At 51.5% G+C, this 24,125-nt stretch overlaps 1 protein-coding gene across 5 annotated transcripts in view; it reads right to left on the bottom strand.

Annotated features, from left to right (window-relative positions):
* LIMS2 (LIM zinc finger domain containing 2) overlaps positions 1-23,649 on the bottom strand; it is a 41,450-nt gene extending 17,801 nt beyond the window's left edge. The window contains exons 1-2 of one of the 5 annotated variants that reach the window (XM_045777729.2): positions 23,494-23,649; positions 207-366 (exon numbers count right to left, since the gene is read on the bottom strand). In XM_045777729.2, coding sequence (XP_045633685.1) covers positions 207-362 — 156 coding nt within the window. In that variant the 5' untranslated portion in view covers positions 363-366; positions 23,494-23,649. Of the gene's footprint in view, positions 1-206; positions 367-6,786; positions 7,001-7,646; positions 7,957-7,980; positions 8,206-19,367; positions 19,526-23,493 lie in introns of those variants that run through there. The other 4 variants (XM_045777727.2, XM_045777728.2, XM_045777725.2 and 1 more) reach the window with 4 other exon arrangements.
* Positions 23,650-24,125: the final 476 nt, after the last annotated feature.

The raw sequence follows: 24,125 nt of genomic DNA, 5'->3' as shown, positions 1-24,125 counted from the left end.
AGGCTGGAGGAATGGTGACTCTCCTTCAGCCCCACAGCCACACGTGAGGATACACCCCCAAAGTGCAGCAAGCTCAAGACCTGGCACGACTGCCCATCAGTCAGCGGTCAGGACCATGGCTGGGCTCCTAGAAAGCAGGCTCCGAGCTTCTGGGGGCTCGGGCTCCAATACAGCAGTCCGGCCGAGGGTCCTGGGCACATCCTCACCTCATAGAAGAGCCCCTCGGGGAACGGCCGGAAGCACTGGGCACACACGAAGCAGTGCTCATGGTACAGCTCTCCGTTGCTGTTGACGATCCGCTCCGCAGGGGCGAAGCGCGCCTGGCAGCGCTGGCATACCGCATTGGCCAAGGCGTTGGACATGTTGCTGGGGGGAGAAGGAACAGCAAGGTCAAGGCTGGGGAGGGGCAAAGACAAGCAAGCCTGGAGGGCTGCACTCGAGGGGCACGCCTCCCTCCTTAAAAAGTAAAATGCTCTCCAGAGTAAGGAAAATCACTGTCCTCGCCCTGATGACAGTCTTGGCACTGTAGGGACTCAGCAACACACAGTCAGGGCCAAGCTGCCTGGCACTGGCTTGGGTCAGCCTGCACAGCTGCCCTACACATCCCCCGAAGCTTCTGTGTCCCATGGGCATCCTAAGTGCCGGCGCATGCCAGGGGCTACGGTACGTATTCCCAGACAGCAACCCTACAAGCCCAACGCGGCATCCCCATTTTACAGATGGACAAGCCAAGGCCTTCAGAGAGCTAGTGTCCTTCCCCAGGGCCACAGTGGGTGGAGGCAAAGCCTAGATTGGACACCAGCACCCCTCCAGACTCTAAAGCTCCCGTAGTCCCGCCACCGCCCTGCAGCCCCATGCACTTCTGTGGAGCTTCAGACATGGCCGGGCCACAGCCAGGCACACACCAGTTAGAGCAGCGAGGGCTCAAGACCGGCACTCTCACAGTGGCCTGGGCTGTACCTCGCTCTCTGGGTCTGGACTCCCAGCCATGGAAAGACCACACGATGGGTTCTAGGCCAGTTAGAGGAGGGACACGTGCCAGCCCTCAGCAGGGTGCCTGGCCCACAGTAAGCTCCCACAAAGGACAGCGCAGTAGTTGCCAGCGTCTCTGCTTGGTTCCCAGGCTGCTCAGTCTTCACCATGCTGGGCCACGTGTTAGGGTGTCTGTGGCCACCTCAGCTCCCTCTTGGGCCTTCTATCTCCTCAGGGAACCAGAGTCTCTCGGGTATAGAACACCCCGGCACAAATCAGTAGCTCTGTAATCCACTCATTTAATCCCTGAGGCAACCCTGCCCTCCAGATGAGAGACTTAAGGCTCAGAGAGGTTAAGTAACCTGCCCAAGCTCACACAGCAGATGACAGAGTCCAGATTTGAACCCAGATTGGTCGGACTGCAATAGCACTTTCCTCTGCACCAGGAGTTAGTTGCAAATCAGCTGCCCCCAAAAAACATGTAACCACCTTACCATGGAGAAGGTGAGGGTGCGAACCTTTGGGATAGGAGCAGGCTGGGAGCAAATGTCCTTATCCAGGGCGGGTAACGGGGTCCCCAGGGTAAGTGGCAGGCTTCCTTCTGGGAGGAGTAGAGTCCAAACCGAACCACAAGGGGAAATGCCCACACTGAGCCAGGCCCATGCTGAGGGGCCCCGAGGCGTGGCCCGGAAGAGCTGTGTGGGACTGACAGCCTCTATGACCCTCCAACATGCTGATGCCCATGCCTTTTGCTATGGGGTAGCAAATAGGTTTCGTCTCAAGCGTCAACTCTGACAGATGGGTGGCGACTGCCTGGCTATCTGGGCAAAGCAGGACAGTCAGGCTCAGCAAGGAGAGACGCAACCATCTGGTACAGACTGGTTGGACACAAGCTGCCTGCTCTTGAGAGTATCTTTCCAGCCTGTTCTGCCTTCTAGGGTATGAAGCCCATCCTCCCTTGCGGCCACAGCGTTATGAGAGGAATTCTCCAGCGAGTGAAGCTCTGGCTGGGTGTCCAAGTGTCCATCATAGGAAAGAAGGACACCTAAACAGGTTGAGCGCAGGAGGTGGGAGAGGGCTCTGCCGGCCAGGGGTCTGGGTGTGGGCTAGGGCAGTGGGTCTAACAGGGAGCTGCTGGCACACAGAGACAGGCTGGAAACTGGGCTGCAGGCCCCAGACAGGACTCCCACATGGCAGGGGCAGGGCCAGAGGGCTCTTCAGAAGCCTTGCCAGGCGAGCTGGACTTCTGCATGCCTCAGCTTGCCCTCAGGTGTGTTTGGGGGACCAAAGCCACCTTCTTTGTCCGCATACCGGCCACCAGGGCAAGGAAGCAGGATGGTGGCAGGAAGAGTCAGGTAGAGCCCAAGATGCAAGGGAGGGTCTGCATGCAGCAGCCACCCCCACCCAAGACACACCCTGCATCCTCCCCAACCCTGTGCTGGTCTCCACAAGGTGGGCCAGACACCGCAGGGGAGCGAATGTCTAAGCCACCACAGAGGGCTAGGCTGGACTCGTCAACACAGGCATGGTTTCCCACTGGAGAACATTGTGAGCCTAGTGGCCTTGTCCTCCCACAACACACACCCAAGGTGGTGGGAGGAAGTTCCAGCTCCTGGCTGTGCACAAGACCTTGCTAGTCTTGGAGAAGTGAGAAATCAACAGGAAATCCTGTGACTCTGGATCTGGAATTCCCCACGCAAAGGACCCAGAAAGTGAAGCCAAAACAAGGATTCAAGTCCAGCCCCTAGGCTTTTGGATTGCGGCTTAAACCCAGAATCCTGGGTCCTAACAAGTGAGCTCCAGCAGAGCCCCTGTGCCTCCCAAGGCCCCTTGCCCTCTGGCCTCCAGTGGGGCTGACCCAACTCCCCCTCCACTCGCTGCCGGAAGGCTGCCCTCTCTGCCAAAGCCACACCTCATAGGTGGCCCACCCCCCAGGCACTGTCACTTGCTTGCCACTTGCCCAGACACTTGACCAGCCTTCAACCATTCCGCCCTCATAAGTAGACCCTCTGTGATTCCATCTCACAGTGACTGTGTTCCTGGCCAGAACCCTAACAGATACCACCCTCGCAGCAGCCGGCTACACCCTACCTTCCTGTTCGTCTTCATCTGGTCTCCTGAGCAGAGCAGCTGGTCTTTAACTGGTCTGTGTCTAGTTCCCTGGCTGGGTCCCTGGGCCCCTTGGGTTGAGGATTTCGCCATCTGTCCCCTCCATGCCTTGCACAAGCCCTGGCATAGGGAGGTGAGGTATGGAGGTGACCACCTACCTTTCACACCCACTGGCTGCTCCAGCCAAGTCCTGGGGTGCAGCAGCACCCCCAAGGCACTCCTGGAACTGCATTCCCATGCCACCCTGCTTGGGACCACAGACAACACACCAACCCACTGGCCTATGACAGAGGGATGGACAGACTTGCAAATGTGCCTAACAACTAAACCATGTCACCATCAGAGAAATGCCAGCCGTCTCCTGCAGGTGGCGATGACACAAGAGGGGGGTCCTCCGAGCACACCCCTCCGTGTTTGAATCCTGATAGCCCCCCGCCATCAGCTGGGGGACCCGGAAAAGGGTACCAGCTTCTCTGGGCTTCATCTGCAAAGAGGTCCACCAAAGTACCAATTACTGCCTCAGAGAGCCGAGGGGAAGAGCTCACAGCGTACAGCACGTTGAGCCCGGGGCCAGGGAGGCTAAGCACTGGGTGAAGAGCTGTTGTTTCCCTGCAACTCTGGCAGTCTTCCAGAGCACCTCCTCCCCAGCCCAGTGCTGGGGAAGGCCTGCAGCCTGCCCGCGTTCCTTGCCAGAGGGCAAAGGGTGGGAGACATGGACATTCCACGTCCTCCTTCACACATTCCAGCCAAGAATGGGGAGCACAAAGTCAGCCTCATTATTCCCCCAAGGAGACACCACTATCCTGCCCCAGCTGGACGACACTCACGCTGCCGAGGGCATGGCCGGTGACCAGAGGGTGTACAAGAGTACACCATCTTGTGCCTCTTCTCCAACCCTTCCCAGCACCCCAACACACTCTCAATCTTGAAAGCACGACACAAGCCAGTTTGTGAGTTCATGCAAGATGTCACAGAACTTTACAATGACTGGGGTGGGGTGGGGGGAGCCCTTTCTGTGCCCACTTCTTGTGAGGAGAGGTTGCTGGTTCCAGATAAGGAAACTGAAATACAGAGAGGGTCAGTAACCTGCTGAGGGTCACACAGGACTGGACCATGTTGTCTCTTGTCCCCTCAGCTCCTGGTGGCATTATACAAGCACAGCCATTCAAGACTCTCGTTTGTTTGTTGGTTTGTTTGTTTGTTTGTTTGTTTGTTTGTTTTTTAACAACCCTAGATCCTGGGGCGCCTGGGTGCCTCGGTCGGTTAAGTGTCTGCCTTCAGCTCAGGTCATGATCCCAGCATCCTGGGAAAGAGTCCCACATTGGGCTCCTTGTCCAGAAGGGAGCCTGATTCTCACTCTCCCTCTGCCCCTCTCCCTGCTTGTGTGCTCTCTCTCTCTCTCTTTCTCTCAAATAAATACATAAGATCTTTTAAAAAAAAGAAAGAAACAAAAAGAAGAAAAAGAACAATGCTAGACCCTGCCCCACTCCAGCCTCCCACCCATTTGAGCCTAGAAAGGTAGGGTGAGGGCCTAGGAACAGGCAGGGGCCAGCCACAGGGGTCCGTTCACACTTGAGAATGAGTCCGTGTTACTGGGGCCACATCGGCCTGAGCAGCAATCAGTCCAACACACGTGCCGTACGGCCACGCAGACCAGGTGCCAACCTGGCTCAATGTTCCCTGGCTCTGCGGTATGCGGCAAAGTGCTCCCTGAGCCTGGGCTTCCTCGTCTGTAAAATGGGCTAGCAACAGCTACCTCCGGGGGTGGCTGGGAGGATTCAGTGAGGTGGCACCTGCAAGCACAGCCCATGATGGCTCCATAACTGGCAGCCAGTCGCATCCCCTCCCTCCATATCTGACACTTCTTTACTGAGCACCTGCTCTGTGCCCAGGCACCGTTCCAGGCGCAGGGAGACAAGGGGGATCCCACTGCAGCACGACCTCTGAAGCTCGAGAGCAAGCTGCCCTGGCACCGCCCGGGCCTCCTCCCCGCCACTCCCTCCTCAGGGTACCTGGCTGCCCGCAGCACACAAGAACTTACAGCGAGCCTGTCCCACCCCAGCCTTGGGAGTGCTGGAAAATTACATGCTGCCTCGGGCTGCTACACGCAAGGCACTGACACGACCAGAAACACCTGCCCAGGCTGGAGCCCGTGGGAGATCACAGGGCCTTTCCCGACACCTGCCCAGGCTGGAGCCCGTGGGAGATCACAGGGCCTTTCCCGAAGCCCAGCCGCACCTCTTTGCTCGAGCAGCTTCGCTGACTGAAGCAGGTGCGCTTTAAAGCCGTCCCACTGAGAACAGAGGGCTGAGGGAGGGCACGAGCCAGAAGTTCACCGGAAGATAAAGACAAGTAGCATATAAACATATGTGTCTGCATGCAGGGGACTTTCCTGAGGCCTGATTTTCATGACCACACCCATGTGCCCTCCTTGCTTCTTGGCCTTGTCTATACCGTGAAATCTCTCTCCAGCATGGCCTCTAACTCTCAGTGCCCTGGGAGCCATTCCCTGCACCACTTCTCACTCCACGCATGTCCAAGGCCATCCAGAGGCCTACCGGTGAGGGTTCCCCTTCCAGCACTGCCACGCTCAAGTGAGTTTCTTGCCGTCCTGAGCCTCAGGTTCCCCATCTGAGCAATGGGCTCGTCCAGTCCCCGTCCTGGTGCATAAGGGGACTGCAATCCCAGATATGTAACAGGGATGGCTCTGCAGCCCGTGTTCCCCGCCCCCTCCCCCACCCCCACCCAATGCTCGGCTCTTTGCTCTGTCCTTAGCCCCAGATGTCTCTGGTAGCTCAGTCCTAATTATCTCTCCAGAAGGCTACTCTGACCATGGGGACACAGTGAGCTCAGAGCAGGCTGGATTTTCCCTGCGTAGCATTAGCCCCCTGGACTTCCTTTCTTCCCTGGGTCCTCCAGATCCCCCCTCCCCTCTGTCTGCTGCTCCCTGTCTCTTCCCTGACTCCCCAGCCCTCCTCCCAACCTCAGGGTCCTCTCCTGCTGTTCCTCGCCCAACTCCTCCTCCGGGGGCTGCACCCATCACTTTCATGCCAATGACCCCAAGTTCACAGCCTTCATCACTCTCTCTCCAACTTTCTACTAGAAGTTTTCACCCCAATGGCCCCTGGGGCCCAGCCCCCAGCCCCAGACACCCACACCAGTGGCTCCACCACCATGTCCATGCCCCACCCCAGGTTAACTCATCTCCTCAGATGCCCTGAGCTGCATCCTGAGCCCCACATGCTCCCCTTCCTGCCCCAAAGGAGGCTTTCATCAATTGTCTACGCTGGCAATTCTCCATGAGATGAAGCAGTTCAGATTTTAGAGTCAGTCCAAACTGGCTTCAAATCACAGCGCAGTCATTTTTGGATGCGGGCTGTCCAGTTTGTTCCTGTTTGCCGCTTTAGAGTGGCAATGAAACGATCCCAGTCTGAAAGCAGTAATGGGAGTTCCATGGGACAACCTAACTCTAACACCCCATTCTCAGCGTCCTGCCCAAGAATGTTGATCCCAGATGACAACAAACCCACCAGATTAATCGCGCCCTACCCCCAACCTTATCGCCAACCCAGGCGCTGTCCCCACGCCCTGGGCGGACGGGCTCCTGCCGTCGGAAGGGCCAAGCCGGGTGTCTGAGGAAAGGCCGGCAGCCGCAGCTTTCCGGCCATTGTCCCTGCCGACCCCGCCCGGCCCCTGGCCACCTACCCGGGCGCGGCGGGCGGCGGGCTCTGCCGGTGCTGGCGCCGCCGGTAGAGCCCCGACGCGGCGAGCGCGCCCAGCCGGGCTGCCATGGTGCGGGCCTCCTCCTCCCGTTGCGGGGCGGCCCTGCTCCGACGGACCCGCGACCACCTCGGCTTCGGGGGTCAGAGGCGGTGGCGGGAGCGGCGGGGCGGCCGGCAGCCACCTCCGGCCAAACACCGTGACGGCGACGGGACAGGCCGGCGTGCAGGGGGCGCCTCTCCCCCCACCCTCTCTGGACAGGAGCTCACGTTACACACTGCGATCTCCAAAGGGCAGCAGAGTCAACTCCAAATAGAAAGGATATTGTTCGCGCGGCGGGGGCAGCACAGTGAAAGCAGAGGCCGGCGGGGCTGGGTCCAGGCTGGGGAGGGGACTCGCTGGGAAGGTCCCAAACAGCACTGAGGTGAGGTCCATAGTAGCAGGCCAGGATGCCCGGAGGTTCCAGGCTGAGAGGAGCCTAAGAGGGATCCCCAAGCCCCATGACATGCTCATGATGGACTCTTGGCTGAGGAGGGCAGTATGGGACTGATCTGGTTTAGGAATCTTAGAAAAAAGTTAAGAAGCTGGTGAGGAAGCCCCACACATGCCCACATTCTGCCTTGTTCCCTCCCCTGAGAGCCTGCGCTGCAGAGGATACCTGGAGACCCAGACCAGGGCAGCAGCCTTGGTCCCCTGGATCCAACCAACAAATTGCCAAGCACCCAAAAGAGGTCTATGCTGTCAAAGCTCAGAGAACATGTTAGCCCCCAACTTGTCGGGAAAAGCAGAAGCAGCAGAGACTGATAGAAGACCGCCAGGAAGGCACTGTTCCCATGCATTTTTACCTAAAGAGATCAGCAGGGTTACTGTGATCCAAGCGCAAACACCCAAGGTCAGTGTCGGAATTGTGGCCACCGCTGGCCGAGCAGGCACTATGGTCAGCAATAAAATAAGGATCCAGGGCACTCACGGAGATCTTTAACACTGATTCCATTTTCCTGAAAAACCTTTCTAAAGTCAGAAAGCCTAAGCAGTATCTTCCTTCGCCTTTCAAAAGAAAAAAACAGTAGCTATCATTCTGAACAGCAGGGCGCTGGTCCTCCTACCCTGGGGTGGAGGGAAACTTTGGAGAGGATCCACTGGCACTCAGATGCCGGGCCCACATAACAAGAAGCATACCTCATCCAGCAAATCCAAACTCATTAACCTCCCTGGGGGTCAGCTCCAAAACACAGCCAGATGACCGCAAGCACTGGGTGCAACATGACTTGTAAATGCAGCTCAATTCCAAAAGTACCAAGCACTGATCAGTTCAACAAGTATTTTTTTAAAAGTGGCTGTAGGGGCAAAAGGGCATAGAGAGGCTGAGGTTGGAGGAGCCAACAAGTACAAAGATCACCTCCCACTCTCTGATGTGGATAGCTGAAAGCTTAAGAAAGCTTATTAGAAAGTTTTGTTACAGCACCTTGAAGTCAACGCCCTAGGGCCTGGGCCCCTCCTACCAGCCGCATTCAGCCCCTCCCATGGGGAAATCCTGAGCTCTGGAACCCAGAACTCACCCAGAGCCACAGTTTCATTTAGGGAGGGAACATTTATTTAGGGTTTCTGAAATTGCAGATAGACCGGGAGGCTATAGCCACACGTGTTTTGTGCATCATCATTTGTAAATGAAGTTCAAGTCCAAGGTTACCAAGCACTAATCAATTCAACAAATATTTACTGTAAGAGGGAGTACCAAGGGCTAGAAATTGAGAAAGGAAATTACAGTCTGATTGAGCCCAAATCCCAAATCTCTGCACAGCCTTGTGCCCCAGCCCCCCAATTCGGCAACCTGTCTTGCAGAAGTGGGTGTCAGAGCCATGCTGGTGTCCCAGCCAGCACTCTGGCTCCAGAGGACAAAGTTGCAAAAACATAATAAGAATGATATCAGCCTAAATGGCAGAGAAAGAACCTTTGAAATTTTGTCCCTCCATAAAAACAATGAAAAAACTAGCAAAAATTGTCAGAATCTACTTTTTCAGAACTCTGTAAGTTAACCACAGTTTTGCAGTAACCCAGGGGCATTTGGTCAAGAAAAACAGTTGAATTTTGGTAAGAACAGTGAGCTTTGTGGTGTTTTAATTTATCCTAGCCCATGACCCCTATACCCTAATTCCATGACTGCCTTGATAAATAACATCCTGCATTCCCAGTAATTAAGAAGCAGACAAGGCTGGAGCTCCTTCAAGCCTTCATTCCCTGGAAGACTCCATTTGAAAGTCTAGTCTTTATGTGACCTCACTCACACATACCCAATGCTAAAAGCCTCTCTTGGGGGCTGTTTTTCAAATGTACTACTATCGTAGCTGCCTGTGGTATCATAGCTATCATTGCCATAGGCAATGGTTAACAGTGGGGGCAACAATAGACTAAACAAAAAGCTTAAAAGGAAAAACTGAGGAATGAGATGTCCTTAGGGACTTCGAAAAGAACCAACATATTCTTGGGAACCTAGAAGGCCATGCAAAAGCACAAGACTGCTTGCATGCTCAGGGAAGAACTAAGGTCCTAAACTCTCACTTCTGACTGACCTTCAGGCTTGTGCAAGCAGGAGTGAAGGCTATGGCAGAGTTGTAAACTGCCCAGTTGAATGTTGAAGGTGAACCCTAACATACACTTAGTGCCCTCAGTAAAGACTGAAAGGCTTATTGGTTTCAGGCATTGAGGGAAATCTTTGTCCAGTCATTAGCTGGCCACTAAACTAACCAAGCAGAGACTTCAGTGGTCACAAATGACAAAGATACAGACTTTACAGAGTTTGATCAGAAAAGTCACTAAAGAGGCTCCTGGGTGGCTCAGTCAGTTAAGTGTCTCCTTTGGCTCAGGTCATGATCTCAGGGCCCTGGAATCAAGCCCAGAGAGCCTGATGTGCTCTCTGCTCAGCAGCAAGTCTGCTTCTCCCTCTCCCTCTGTGATCTCTCTCACTTACTCTCTCAAATAAATAAATAAAATCTTTAAAAAAATAAAATTCAAATTTAAATTTAAAAAATACTAAATAATAAAAGCCCCTAAACAAACAAGTAGCAACAACGAACTCAGAGGAGTGTAGGAGAATCTGATCTCAGAATTGCTGCATATTATTTGAAATGTCCAGTTCTCAGCAAAAAATTATGAGTCATACAAAGAAATGCAAAATATGACCCTTCCACAGAAAAAAACAGCAATCAATAGAAACTGTCCCTGAGGAAGCCCAAACATTTATTAGACTTACTAGAGAGACTTTAAATCAGCTATTTTAATTATGTTCAAAGAACTAAAGGAAACCATGTCTAAAAAAACTAAAAGAAAGTATGAGAATGATTTCTCACCAAACAGAGAATATTGATAAAGAGATAGAAATTATAAAATGGGACCAAATAGAAATTCTGCAGTTGAAAAGAAATACTAAAAAGAGTCCTTCAGGATGAAATTAAAAAACTCTAGACAATAATTTGAATCCACATGAAGAAATAAAAAGCAGCAAAGTATACTTAACCTTGACATAGTTAAGGTAACTATATAGATAAAAATAAAAGACAATATAAATGTACTTTCTGTTTATAAACCTATTTCTCCTATCTGATTTAAAAACAACAGCATAATGAAATAATTTAATACAAAAGAAGGCAATAATAGTGTAGGAATTGAGAAACAAAAAACACACAAGATATACATTTTAAAAACAGTAAATGGTAAATGTAAAATAATTACATTAAATGTAAATGGATTAAACTCTCCAGTTAAAAGTCAGAAATTAGCAAACAGAACTTTTTTTTAAAAAAACATGATCTACCTATATGATTTCTATAAGAGATTCACTTTAGACAAAAACACAAATAGTTGGAAAGTAAAAGTATGGATAAGATATACCATGCCAACAGCAACTAAAAAAGAACTGGAGTGGCTATGTATACTAACATCAGACTAAATAGACTTTAAGACAAAAATTGTCACAAGAGCAAAAAAGGAACTTTTATAGTTATAAAAGCATCAATCCATCAGAAATAAATAACAAGTATAAACATATGCACCTAACAATAGATTCAAAATACTTGGAGCAAAAATTGGTAGAATGAGAGGAAAATAGATAATTTAGCAATAATAGTCGGAGACTCCAATACTCCACTTTCTTTTTTTTTTTTTTAAGATTTTTATTTATTTATTTGAGAAAGAGAGAGCATAAGGAGGGAGGTGGCGCCCAGAGGGGCAAAGGGAGAGGGAGAAGCAGATTCCCGCTAAGCAAGGAGCCCAGCGTGGGGCTCAAACCCAGGACCCTGACATCACAGGACACTGAGATCATGACCTGAGCCAAAGGCAGATGATTAACTGACTGAGCCACCCAGGTGCCCCAAAACTCAACTTTCTTAATGGATAGACTAAATTACACAAAAGCTAAGCAAGGATAGAGAAGACATAAACAACACTGTAAACTCAGTACACCTAAAAGACGTCTATCTATAGGACAGTCCACCCATCAATAGCAGAACATATGTTCTCAAGTGTACATGGAACATTCTCCAGGGGAGACCATATCCCAGGCCATAAAAAGAGCCTCAGGAAACTTAAAGGGACTGAGATCATAGAAAGCATATTTTCAGATCACAATGGAATAAAATCACAAATCAATAATAGAAGGAAATTTAGGAAATTTACAAATATGTGGAAATTAAGCAACACACTCCTAAAGAACTGCTGAGTCAAAGAAGAAAAGGGAATTTGGAAAAGACCTTGAGATGAATAAAATGAAAATACAACACACCAAAATTTATGAGATATAGCTCAAGCAGTGCTCGAGGGAAATTTATAGTTGTAAATAGCTGTACAGTTTTAACTATAGTTTATATTTGTATAATAGGGGTGCCAGGCTGGCTCAGTCAGTAGAGCATGTGACTCGTGATCTTGGGGTCATGAGTTCAAGCCCCATGTTGGGGCTTAAAAAGCCCCTACTTAAAAAAAATAGTTGTATAATAACTAGTTGTATAGTATAAAATAGTTTTATAGTTATATATTTAAAAAATCTCAAATCAATAACTTAACTTTCCACCTTAAGAAACTAGAAACAGAAGAGTAAACTAACTCAAAGCAAGCATAGGGGAAGAAATAATAAAGATTAGAGTAGAAATAAGTGAAGCAGAGATTAGGGAAAAAATAGAGAAAAGCAACAAAATCAAAAGAGATTCTTTGATAAGATCAGCAAAACTAACAAACATTTAGCTAGACTGACCAAAAAAAAAAAAAAAAAGAAAGAAAAGAGAGAGAGAGAAAACACAAATGACTAAAATCAGGAATGAAAGAATGGACTGAAGTTACAGAAACTTAAAGGACTTATGGGAATGCTGTGAACAAGTATAGACAAACTAAATTACAGCAAATCAAATAACCTAGCTGAAATGGACAAATATCTAGAAAGATACAAAGTACCAAAACTGAATCAACAAGAAATTGAAGATCCAAATAGGTCAACAACAAGAGGCTGGATTCATAATCAAAATCTTCCAGGGCGCCTGGCTAGCAATATCGATGGAGCACGCAAATCTTGATCTTGGGGTTGTGAGGTTAAGCCCCATGTTGGGTGCAGAGATTACTTTAAAAAAAAAAATCTTAAAAAAAATCTTCCTACAAAGATGAGCCCAGGACCAAATGGTTTTATTGGTGAATTTTACCAAATGTTTAAGTAGCATTAACACCAATCCTTCACAAACTCTCAAAAAATCTACCAGGAAGGAACACTTCCCAACTCACTCAGTGAGGTTAGCATTACCCTGAATCAGAAAAATACAACACAAGAAAACTGCAGATGAATATCGCTTATGAATATAGATGCAAATGTCCTCAACAAAACTCAATCTAGCAGCCTATAAAAAGTACTACATACCATGACCAAAGGAGATTTATCCCAGAATATAAAGTTGGTTTAACATCCAAAATCATTGTAATTCATCATACAAATGCTGAGAATGCACTTGACAGAAGTCCAACACAATTTCATGATTAAAAAAACAAACACAAAAACAACTCTCAACAAACTAGGAATAGAAGGGTACTTCCTCAGTCAGGTAAAAACCCAGAACTAACATCATACTTAATGATAAAAGACTGAGAGATTCCCCTCCAAGGTCAGGAACAAGACAAGGATGCCCAGTTTTGTCATTTCTTTTCAACGTAGCAGTGGAGGATCTAGCAAGGACAATTGGCAATAAAAGGAAATAAAATGTATCCAGATTGGAAAAGAAGAAGTGAAACTATCTCTATTTGCATACCACATACTCTTATATATACAGAACACCCTAAACCCCAAGAAAAAACCATTACAGCTAGTAAATGAGTTCAGCAAGTTTGCAGGATAAAAAAATCAATATACAGAACTCAATAGAAATAAGCAATATAGGGGCGCCTGGGTGGCTCAGTCGTTGAGCATCTGCCTTCTGCTCAGGGCGTGATCTCGGCGTTATGGGATCGAGCCCCGCATCAGGCTCCTCTGCTGGGAGCCTGCTTCTTCCTCTCCCACGTCCCCTGCTTGTGTTCCCTCTCTCTCTGGCTGTTTCTCTGTCAAATAAATAAATAAAATCTTAAAAAAAAAGAAATAAGCAATATGAATATGAAATTAATAAAACAATTCCATTTACATTAGCACCATAAATAATACAATACCTAGGAATAAATTTAACCAACAGAGGGTAAGACTTATACATCGAAAACTATACAACAATGTTGAAAGAAACTAAAGACCTAAATAAATGGAAAGACATCCCATATTCATGGATTGGAAAACTTGATATTGTTAAGATGACAATACCTTTCCCCCACAAAATTGACCTATAGATACAACACAAACCCTATCAAAATTCCAACTGCCTTTTTTACAGAAATGGGCAAGTTGACCCTAAAATGTATATGGAAGTGCAAAAGACCCAGAAAAACCAAAATAACCTGAAAAAGAACAAAGTCAGAGGACCCACATTTTCCAATTTCAAAATTTACTAGAGTTACAGTAATAATAATAATCAAACAGTCTGGTACTGGCACAAGGACAGACACATATATCAATGGAATAGGATTGAGAGTCCAGAAGTAATCCCATATATTCATGATCAACTGATTTTCAGTGAGACTGCCAAGACAATTCAATGAGGAAAAACAGTTTTGTCAATGTTAGGATGACTGGATAGCCACATGCAAAAGAATGGTTTTAAACCCCTACCTCAGGCCACATATAAAAATTGATTCACAATGGGTTGAAATCCAAAATATAACAGTTAAAAATATAAACTGTTAGAAGAAAACTACAGGTATAAATCTCCATGACCTTGGATTAGGTAACTCTTCCCTAGATGTGACACCAAAAACTCAAGCAATCAAAGGATAAATAGATAAATTGAATTTCATCAAAATTTGAAACTTTTGTGCATTAAAGGGCACTATCAAGAAAGTTAGAAGACAATCCACAGAAGAAAATATTTTGCAAATCATATATCTGATAAGTGTCTTGTATCCAGAATATATAAAAAAAAAAAAACTCTTAAAATCCAACAATAAAAATGGGCCCCGAATCTGAATAAACATTTCTCCAAAGAAGATATACCAGTGACCAATAAACACATGAAAAGATGCCCAACATGACAGGTTGTTAGGGAAATGAAAATCAAAACCACAACATGGGGCGCATGGGTGGCTCAGTCGGTTAAGCGTCTGCCTTTAGCTCAGGTCGTGATCCCAGGGTCCTGGGATAGAGCTCTGAGTCCAGCTCCCTGTGTTTCTCCCTCTCCTCCCCACTCGTGCTCTCTCTCACTATCTCTGTCACTATCTCTATCTCTCTCTCAAGTAAATAGATAAAATCTAAAAAAAAAACCCCCACACACAACATGATACCACTTCACACTCACTGAAACAAACAGTGTTAGTGAGGGTGTGGAGAAAATTACAACCCTCCTACGTTCCCTGGTGGGAACGTAAGGTATGCAGTTACCCAGAAAACAGCTTGGCAATTCCTCAGAAAAGTTCACATAGAATTACCACATTATGCAGCCATTCCGCTCCGCAGTCTACACTCAAGAGACTAGAAAATACATAAAGAAATGTTCACAGCAGCATTATTCATAAAAGCCAAAAAGTGGAAACAATTCAAATGTCCACCACAAATGAACACATAGACAAAATGTGGTATAGCCATCCAATTATTTGCACCCCCCCCAAAAGAGGAATGAAGTACGGATTCATACTACAACAGAAATGCACCTTGAAAATATTATGCTAAATGAAAGAAGCTGGGCCAAAAAAAAGCCACATAATATGTAGTTCCATTTATAGGAAATATCCAGAACAAGCAAATCTATAGAGACAGCAGATTAATGGCTGCCAGGAGCTAGGGATTGACTGCAAATGGGTATGAGGTGTCTTCTGGGGGTGATGAAAATGTTCTATAATCACTGGTGATGATTGCACAGCTGGTGAATGTATTAAAAATCCACTGAGTTGTACACCCTGAAAGAGCGAATTTTATGGTATGGAATTCTATCACAAACGGTTAAAAAGCACATGGTGTAGTGAAGAATACAACCACATAGCTTACTAGAGGCAGGGACAGAGGCCGGGGCCACCAGCAAGTTGGGAGGGAGGGCTGCCACCCCCTTGTGGCTGAGCGGAGAGTGCCATCCCGGGCAGCCAGCAACACCACCGCAAACAGCCTCTCCCCGGAGCCAGCTTCCCCCACCACCTCCCGCCTTGACTCACCGGGAGGCTAGGGCCTTCCGTATGCCTCCGATGAATGACATTTCCCAACCTTCTTACCCCACATGAAATCTGGTTTTGAATGATTTTATTTTCTTCATTTAAAACTCCAGCATCGGTGTGGACACATCTTTGGTTTTACATACATACATACATTCGGTCATGTCGTCTTAGTGACACATTGTCCTCTCGTGTGAGTGTCTCATTAGTATATTCACCTTATTAGGTCATCTTGAGCAAATTTTCATCATCAGAAATGTAAACGATTTGATAAACAGAACAAGGAGAGTTAAGGTGCCTCCCTCTGTCTGCCCTACCCCGAAACGGAGGCCTAAGGAACACTGCAGTATGAACCCGCATGTGACAGATGGAGCAGAGCGAAGGCGTGTACCTTGAGAGGCAGGACAGCCTCTGCGCGCGTGGAAAGCCCGCTCCTCTCCACAGGAGGGGCCGGGCCCACTCGCACCAGGTCCCAGGTGCTGACTGCTAAATGTTCAGGAATTTTATGAACCAGTTCGCATCATGCTGGTAGTGCGACGTGAGTCAGGTGGGGTATTTTCAGCCCGGGACTGGACAGACTACAAATCAGACCCTCCGCCCCCACGGCACTGCACCCCCAGGATCAAAGTCAACACTGGAAGCAGAGGGGAAGGGAGGAGTTGAGGGGTCCCGGGTGGTACTGGGCCTGGCCTGGGGCTCAGGGGCCAGCTGCGTGGCACTCGTCATCGACTTCACACAGCTCCACGGGCTGTGCCCAGCGCCCTGGCTGCCACCCGAGCTACACCTTGGCTCTTGTGCCAAGGGGGCCACTGGGCATGCTCCTGAGGAAGGTGGGGAGCGGCTGAGAGCACTGCAGAGGGAGGGGGTGCTGGTGGCTGTGGGGACAGGGATCTAGCAGCCCCACCCTGCGCTGTACCCAGTGCGGGCCCAGCTTGGGATCTGGCACATGGGAGCCCCAGCGCACCATGGATCACGTGGTGGGTGGGCCTCCACTCTACAGGCCCCTGAGCTCACCCGCTGGGGGAGCCACGTCCCACGCTGCACTGGGAGGAGTGGCTCCGACAGGCTGGATCCCCAAGCAGGGGTGTGACTTGCCTGGGTCCTAACATCCTCTCTGTAGATCAGTGGTGATGTCAAAGGTCCCTTCAGCTGGGACAAAGATTTGGGTGTTTTTAAGATCCAGTCATCGGCTGCACGCCAGGGCTGAGCTTCCATCCCACAGCGTGGCCCCTCCCTAACCACACCCATGCTCAAGACCTCACTTACCCTGCTGCCCCCGCTCAGTCCTCTCCCAGGCTTCAGACCCGCTTATCCCACGGCCTCCCAGGGCTTCCTCTTGGACTTGTCACAGCTCTTGAAATCCCTCACGGCCCAAACTACGCCTGCTGCCGTAACTGAGCATCCTCCTGGATTCCACCCTCTTGGTCAGGTCCTCCAATTCCACCTCCCAGAGCCCCTGAGTCCGGCTCCTCTTCCCCATCCCCAAGGCTGCTGAGGAGCCCCCTTGTTGTGGGCCTCCTACCCCATCTCTAGCTCAGCAGCACCCAGAGGTGTGTTTCCAAAGTGCACCGCCGTAGACATCACTCTAGGCCCCTCCCCGCTCTCCACCGCCTCCCTCTGGCCTTGCCCACTCTGGTCCTGTGAGAGCTGGCACTTTACGCAGTTGGCAGGGAGAGCCCCGGGGTGTGTGAAGTGTACGATGAGAGGGTTGTTTCCAGAGGTCGGCCTGGTTCTAGGCAGCGCTGGTGGATGTGCGGAGAATCAGGATCCGGGTGTGAGAACTATCCTGGCATCTCATGGGGGCAGTGGACAGGCAGAGGTCAAGGTGGCATGCAACAGTGAAAATAAAACTCCACAGCTTCTGGGACAGGAAAATCCTCGCGCACCCCAATGGTTGGGTTGGATGTCCATTCCTTAGCTGGCCTGGCCCCATGCCTGTGGTGGGGGGGGAGGCGAGCCAGGCCTGGCCTGGGCACTGCATGTGGCAGGCAGACTTCAAGGGAGGGTGTCAATCTATGCTCCCAGATGGCTCCCAGCTGCGAAAACCAAATAAGCAGGAAAAGACACCACGAGAAAAGAAGCAAGCCACCAAAATATTCCCAAGGGCATCTCTGAGGAGTGGAACTGTAGGTGTTTTCTTTCTTTCTTTTTCTGTTCCTGTTATCTTTTCTGTTTCTGGGTTTTTTTCTAACTCTCTGAGATGAGCAATGTTACTTTCACAAGGAAAAACTCTACCCAGTGTTATCCAAGGTGCTCTGGTCCCCGTTTCATGTGATGACCGGCATTTCTCTGGACCCCTGCAGCAGGGCAGGCTGGCCCCTGCTCCCACCACCTGCCTGCCTTCCCAGCTTCTCTCGCTGGGCTGCTGGAAGGCCCAAGGGACTCAGGGACGACAGGACCCCTGCCAAGGGAACAGAGGTATCTCATCTCTGCTCTGCCTCACCCCCCGCAGGCTGTCAGGATGGAGGGTGCCGCCGAAGCTGGCAGCATGTGGCTCTGCCTTATTAGGGTGTCTGCTGTGCCTGAGTCTCCATGTCGCACACATCCCACCCCACTTCACACTGCTCTGTGCTGCTCCTGATGCTGTCCCTGTTCCACTCTCTCCCTTCTCTTCCTCAGAGGCTCACAGGTGGGCAACCAGGCAGCTGGCCGGGGAGCCCTGCAGGCAACAGGAAAGCTGGGGGCTGCCAAGCACACGAAAAGGGTGAGCACCGAAAGGCTGATCGTGTCCGCAGACTCAGGCCACAACGGGAGTGGGCAGCCAAGTGCATCTAAGTACAGGGCTCACTGGGTCACAGGATACGTGCCATTTTGGGTGTCCTAGCTGCCCTCCTACTCCAGGCCAGTGTGGTCCTGCCCTCCTGGTGACCACTCCGTACATCATCCAGGTTTGGGGCCAGCACCCTGTCCTCTGTAGCTGCTCCCCATTCCTGGGCGTTGACTCTCCGAGCGCTTTTCCCTTAAAAAAAAACCCACAGGGTTTTCTCAGTCCACAAGCCACAAGTCAAAGAGCATCCTCCTGCCAGGACTTGGCAGGAAGGGGGCCGCTGGGCCTCAGAGACCATCCCCTCCCACCTAGTCATGAGTCACGCACTTGTACCCAGCCATGTTCCGGAAAGGACTGCAGAGGCCAACACTCGCCAGACACTAGTGCACATGTGACCAGCTTCCTGAGTCACTCAGTCTCTGTGGCCTCAGTTACCTCATCTGTGAAATGGCAACAGGGCCTGAGAGCCCAGACTGGGTCAGGCCTGGGGGAATGCCCTGCCCCCACTCCACCCCAAGCAGCATCTAGCTGGGCAGAGTTCTAGCCAGGCCCCCACATAGACCCTTTACGATTTTTAAATTTTTACCATTCCTTACAGAGGAATGAAACAGAGGAGGAAACAGAGGCTCCGAAGGTGAGATCTCTGCAGGATCACACAGCTGGGGGTCAGGGAAGCTGATCAAAGCCAAAGGTCAGGTTTTAAAACCTTGTTCAGTTGGTTGTGACCTTGGGCAAGCTCCGGGCCCCTCTGAGCCCTGGTTCTACGTTAGTGAGGGGTTAACTGTGTCCATCTTGGAGGGGTAGGTGGTGGGGTGGGCAGGAGCTTGACCTGCCGTGGCCGGACACCAGCGGGAGATAGGGGCACCCAGGTCTTGACAGGCGCGGCTACCCTGGCAGCCAGCCGAGCTCGAGGGGCCGGGCGGGAGGCGCGGCAGGTGGATCCGCCGGCTTCCCCGGAGCAGAGGGCAGGGCGGGGGGGTGGGAGGGGTCCCTTCCCGCAGTCCCGCCCAGACTCGCACCCTCCCGGCCCTTGGCGTGGGTGGGGGGCTGTTACCTTCCCGTCATGGTGGCCAAGCGCGCTGAGCCCAGGGTCGCCTCGGGACCCCCTCTGCCCCCTCAGCAGCCAGACGAGCACCAGCCAGCAGGTCCGGGGCGCGGAGCAGGGAGACGCCCAAAAAAGGCCAAGAGCGGCTCCGCCTGCCGCCCAGCCCAGCCCAGCCCGCGAGGTGGGGGTGGAGGGGGGGCGGGGGTGGGGTCCGCCCCGCCCGCGAGGGGGGGGTGAAGTGGGGGCGGGGGAGTGGGCCCCGCCACTCGCGCCGTCCTAGCTCTGGGGACACCCGAGCTTGGCTTGCGGCGGACGCGCGCGGGTCACGTCCTCCCCGCCCGGGCTTCGCTCGCCACCTCCCCGGATTCCGGGCATAGTTTTCCTTTTAAAGGGAGTGAAGTTATAATAACCGCGAACGAGCCCCCCAGTCCCGCCGGGACGCCCTGCCTGGCGCTCCCCCTCCGCTGTCCCGGGCTGCCCTGGAACGTCAACACGGGCGGGGGACGGGAGATTGGAGGACGCAGAGGGACGATGCTGAGACCACCTCCCCGCTGGCTCCAAGCCCTGAGTTCCCACTTCGGCCCGGGCCAGAGAGGGGGTCACCTTCACGCTTTCATTCCTCAAACAGACTCTCTGGGCACCGACTCGTTACCGCAGCCCGCGGGGTCCCGCCCCCAAGGAGGCCGAGGTGGAGAAGGCGTCCCTTCAAGTCGTGAGTCTGACGGCATACTGAATATGCCCCATCAGTGCCCTCCCGGGCAAATAACCGTTTCCTCCAAGTGTGCGAGTAACCCCCACCTAGCAAAAGGTACTTTACAATGAAAACACCGAACGCCCAAGTTGGGGAGGAGAACCAAGGACTCTTCTCTACGATGAAGCACTACTGACAAGTTAGAGAAGAGCTGTCTCCAGTGACCCTGTGACACAAAACCATTTAGGAGGTCTATTCTGGGAAAATCACTACCCAAACCCTCACTCCCTCTACCCACAGGCAGGTATTTCTAGCTGGGCTGTGGAGCATAGCTTATGACTGGAAGCAGCCTGAATACCACACTGTGAGGCCAGGGCTGAGCAGCCTTACATGTTAACCCTACTGAACGTCAAGTTACTCCTAGCCTGGCAACAGATGAAGACTATCTGGAAATGACAGTGCCAAGTAGCAGCCCACAAAGAGACAGTGGGACTCAGCATGAGGAGTTGATGGTGACGGGCACACTACATCACAGAAGTGAGCTTGGAAAAGGCGTCTGTCCCTAAGCAGCTGGCATCTTGAAACGTGTGCAGTGTGCACTTGATAGTTCTTTGGCAGCTGTGTCTTAGCCGATACTGTTTAACTGTAATTCAATGGTTAATTAAGCTTAAAGTATGGATGATCTCTTGGTTCATCTGGCTCCTTGAGGAGAAATGCTCTTCACAATTGCTGATGCAGATGGAACGGGTGTACTAGAGGCTGGGCACCAGAAATGCACTGCCCAGCCGGATGGTTCCCTGAATACTGGGGCTCTTTAGGAACCAAAACGGATGAAAAGGAGAAAGGAGAACACCAAAGGGACCTGTTCCCTGCCTCAAGGGACAGCCGGAAAGCCTCCTTTAGTATGGTTGCTGAGCACAGGAGGAAGTGCCCAGGGCCAAACCAGAGCCCCCTGCTGCTCACGCAACCACTCAGCCTGCCTCCTCCTTGGGCCAGGCAAACTCAGAGCTCAGTGGCGTCCGTGGCATGGCTCAGCTCTGCTGCAGTACGCAGGATCCGAGGAGCCCTGGGCCAGCCTCATACAGTGCAGCCAGTGTCAGACCGGCAGGAAAGCTGCAGTTGCCCCACAATGGTCATTCACACGTTCACTCCCTCAGACCCATTCATTCAAAAGCAATTATGCTGTTGGGCACTGGGAGCTGAGCAGTGAACCACAGGACATGGGGTGAGGAGTGAACAGTAAACAAAACATAGACATGACTTAAGGCAGGGACGGTGCTGCAAACAAAAAGACAATGTGGGAGGCTGATTGGAGGGGCAAGGAAGGCTTCTGAGAAGTGTCATCTGAGCTAAAACCGGAATGAGGAAAAGAGCCAGCAGGGGGAATAGCAAGGGCAGTGGCCCTGAGGTGGGAATGGGCTTGGGGAGCTCAAGGGTCAGAAAGAAGGCGATGTGTCTGGAGAACAAGGAGGCAGGGGGCATGGGAAATAAGGAAGAGGGGTTAGGGGGCCAGAGCATGAGGGCCACACTAGCGTTTGGATTCCACCCTTAGAAAGGTGGGAGAGAAGCAAGAATAGACACAACACCCTCTGGGGCTCAGGGGGCTGCGAGAACCCTCCATTCACAGGGCGTTTCCCTAGTCGCCCCACACCCCCCTCTCACTCCCCCTCTCCAGCTGACAGCCACACCTGAGCCAGCCCAGTGCCCAGGGGTGCTAAGGCAGGGGTGAGGGTTCATGGAGGCCAAGGGAGGGGCTAGGCTTCCCTTGACCAGACCAGCCTAATTAGTAGCATGAAGGCTACCTCCTGTGTCTAGGGCCAAACCCCCTCCCCCATGTGACAGTGGGGACCAAGAAGACCTTGCAGCCCTGAGGAAGCCCAGGCCCCAGCAGGAGCCAGAGTGCCTTCCCAGCACGCAGGACCAGTGTCATGCCTGTTTAATGATGGTCCATATGACACAAGGGCACCCCAACAGTTCTGCCCAAAGGGTTTCTCCCCTCAGATCAGGTTTAGGCATCTCCCTCTCAGAGCACTGGGGATGGCCCAACTGGGTCATTGTTAAGAGGTAGTGCATAACTGGAATTAACCAGTTCCTTCAAATCCTAACTTAATTCCAGAAGTGGTCTGTGAGAATCCCCAGGGAAGGGCAGGGAAGCACCTGGACTGCCCAGAGGAGAAGCTGGACTGCTCTAGTGGGAGCCTGGCCAAAAATGAATAGTGGGCAACACACCCACCTCTGTATACCCCCAGATAGCAGAGCATTTGCTGCTTTAACAACTGTTTCTATTTTAAAACGTGAGGGGCGCCTGGGTGGCACAGCGGTTAAGCGTCTGCCTTCGGCTCAGGGCGTGATCCCGGCGTTATGGAATCGAGCCCCACATCAGGCTCCTCTGATGTGAGCCTGCTTCTTCCTCTCCCACTCCCCCTGCTTGTGTTCCCTCTCTCGCTGGCTGTCTTAATCTCTGTCCAATAAATAAATAAAATCTTTAAAAATAAATAAATGAAATAAAATGTGAGCATGCCCTCAGAAGCGAGATCTACTCTTCTATACATCATCTGACCAGCCCAAAATGACCTTACTTCTTCCTGGCCCAAGCAGAGCTCGGTGAACGAAGTTTGATTACGATTATGGTGGAATCATAATCCACTAATTTTTTTAACGTTTGCAGAACAAATAACAAGAGACTCAGAGGTTTTCTTAGTCTGTGGAGAGCACAGAACCCTTCTTGAGAGTCTGGTTTACTCAGGGTTAGAACAGGGCCACGGAGCTCACAACCGCTTTGCAGAGACTGACTGGCCTTGGGCTTTGAAAAGGAAAATGCCATTTCTCTCTTACCTTAGCTCTGGGACAGGCCTGATGCAACTCACGGGTCTGGACCAAGAGCGGCCTAGAACAACCCCAAAGAGCATTCAGGAATGCCACATTCTTGCACCTTAAGGCATCACAGTGTGGGTCATCCAACAAGAAATCACCCGTGCACTGTGACCACAGAGTTCTTTCCGGGCAGGGTCGCTGGCCGCCCTCTGCTCCTAAGCACACCTCTCTTCCACATGCTGGGGTTTATTTTGCTTCCTCTTTCCCATTAGAACAGCCAGCCCACCAGTCTTCCCACCGGAGCATCTCCAACCTCTGTCTAGAATAAAGACCAGCTGTGCCCCCCTACCACGCTCCCCAACCCCAAACTGTCCAGACTTGGCCTCACCTGCAGAGGGCCTAGCATCCAGCCAGGGTGAGCTGGCTTCCACCATCCGCTTGCCACCTAAGGGTGTGTGAGGCTGAACCGGGAGGCAGACCACCCTGGGGCTGTTCCCTTACCCCACCATCAGCAACAGTAGCATGACCACTTAGGAGACATAAAGGGAATGGCAGGGAGAACCAGGTACCGGGCCCCACGCACATCTTGAGAGCAAAAAGCACCACTCAGACGCCTCGCAGTGTCTCTACCTCAGGGGGCTGAGTCGCTACTCCACCTCCTTCTGCTGCTTCCTTCCCTGAGCGCTGCCAGCAACTTCTCTGAGGGAAATAGCAGCTGCCAGGCCCGCTTGGCACGGCCACTTGGAGAAGGACCGGGCAGCAGCTGGGAGTCACCAGCTGCCACGAGTCCCCAGTTATCCCAGCCTCACCTCTCCCTGGGCAGGAGTTTCGGTGGGAGCTGGAGGGAGGGCCGGAGGCACCTTGGGGTCAGGAGAGGGTGGAGGAAGCCAGGAAGGAAAGGCCGACCTCCCTGGGGAGGTGCCTGGAGGGGCGGGCCACTGAAAGCCCATTCCCCTGCAGGCCAGGGAGCCAGAACAGAACAAAGGAGCGACAGCTGCCCGTGGCATTCAGAGAGACGTGGGGGGGGGGGGGCACCCTTTGGCAGCCACTAAAATGAGCATTTACTAAACTCCTGAGCTCATGAGCCCCCGGGGAAGCCTGATGTTTACAGCACGGACATGGGCCAAAACCAAGCCCTACAAGGGCACAAAGAAAACCCGCAACCACTTTGAGTGACCCAAGAACAGTTACTAAGACACCTTCTTGCTAGTTATTATTTTCCCTGAGAAGAGAGAAATCTCAGGATTATTGATCTGATTTTC

This window comes from Ursus americanus, chromosome 1 (assembly GCF_024610735.1).
Source record: "Ursus americanus isolate L20-20 chromosome 1, mUrsAme1.1.p, whole genome shotgun sequence".
Lineage (NCBI taxonomy): Eukaryota > Metazoa > Chordata > Mammalia > Carnivora > Ursidae > Ursus > Ursus americanus.
This window is presented reverse-complemented; position numbering and strand designations above follow the sequence as displayed.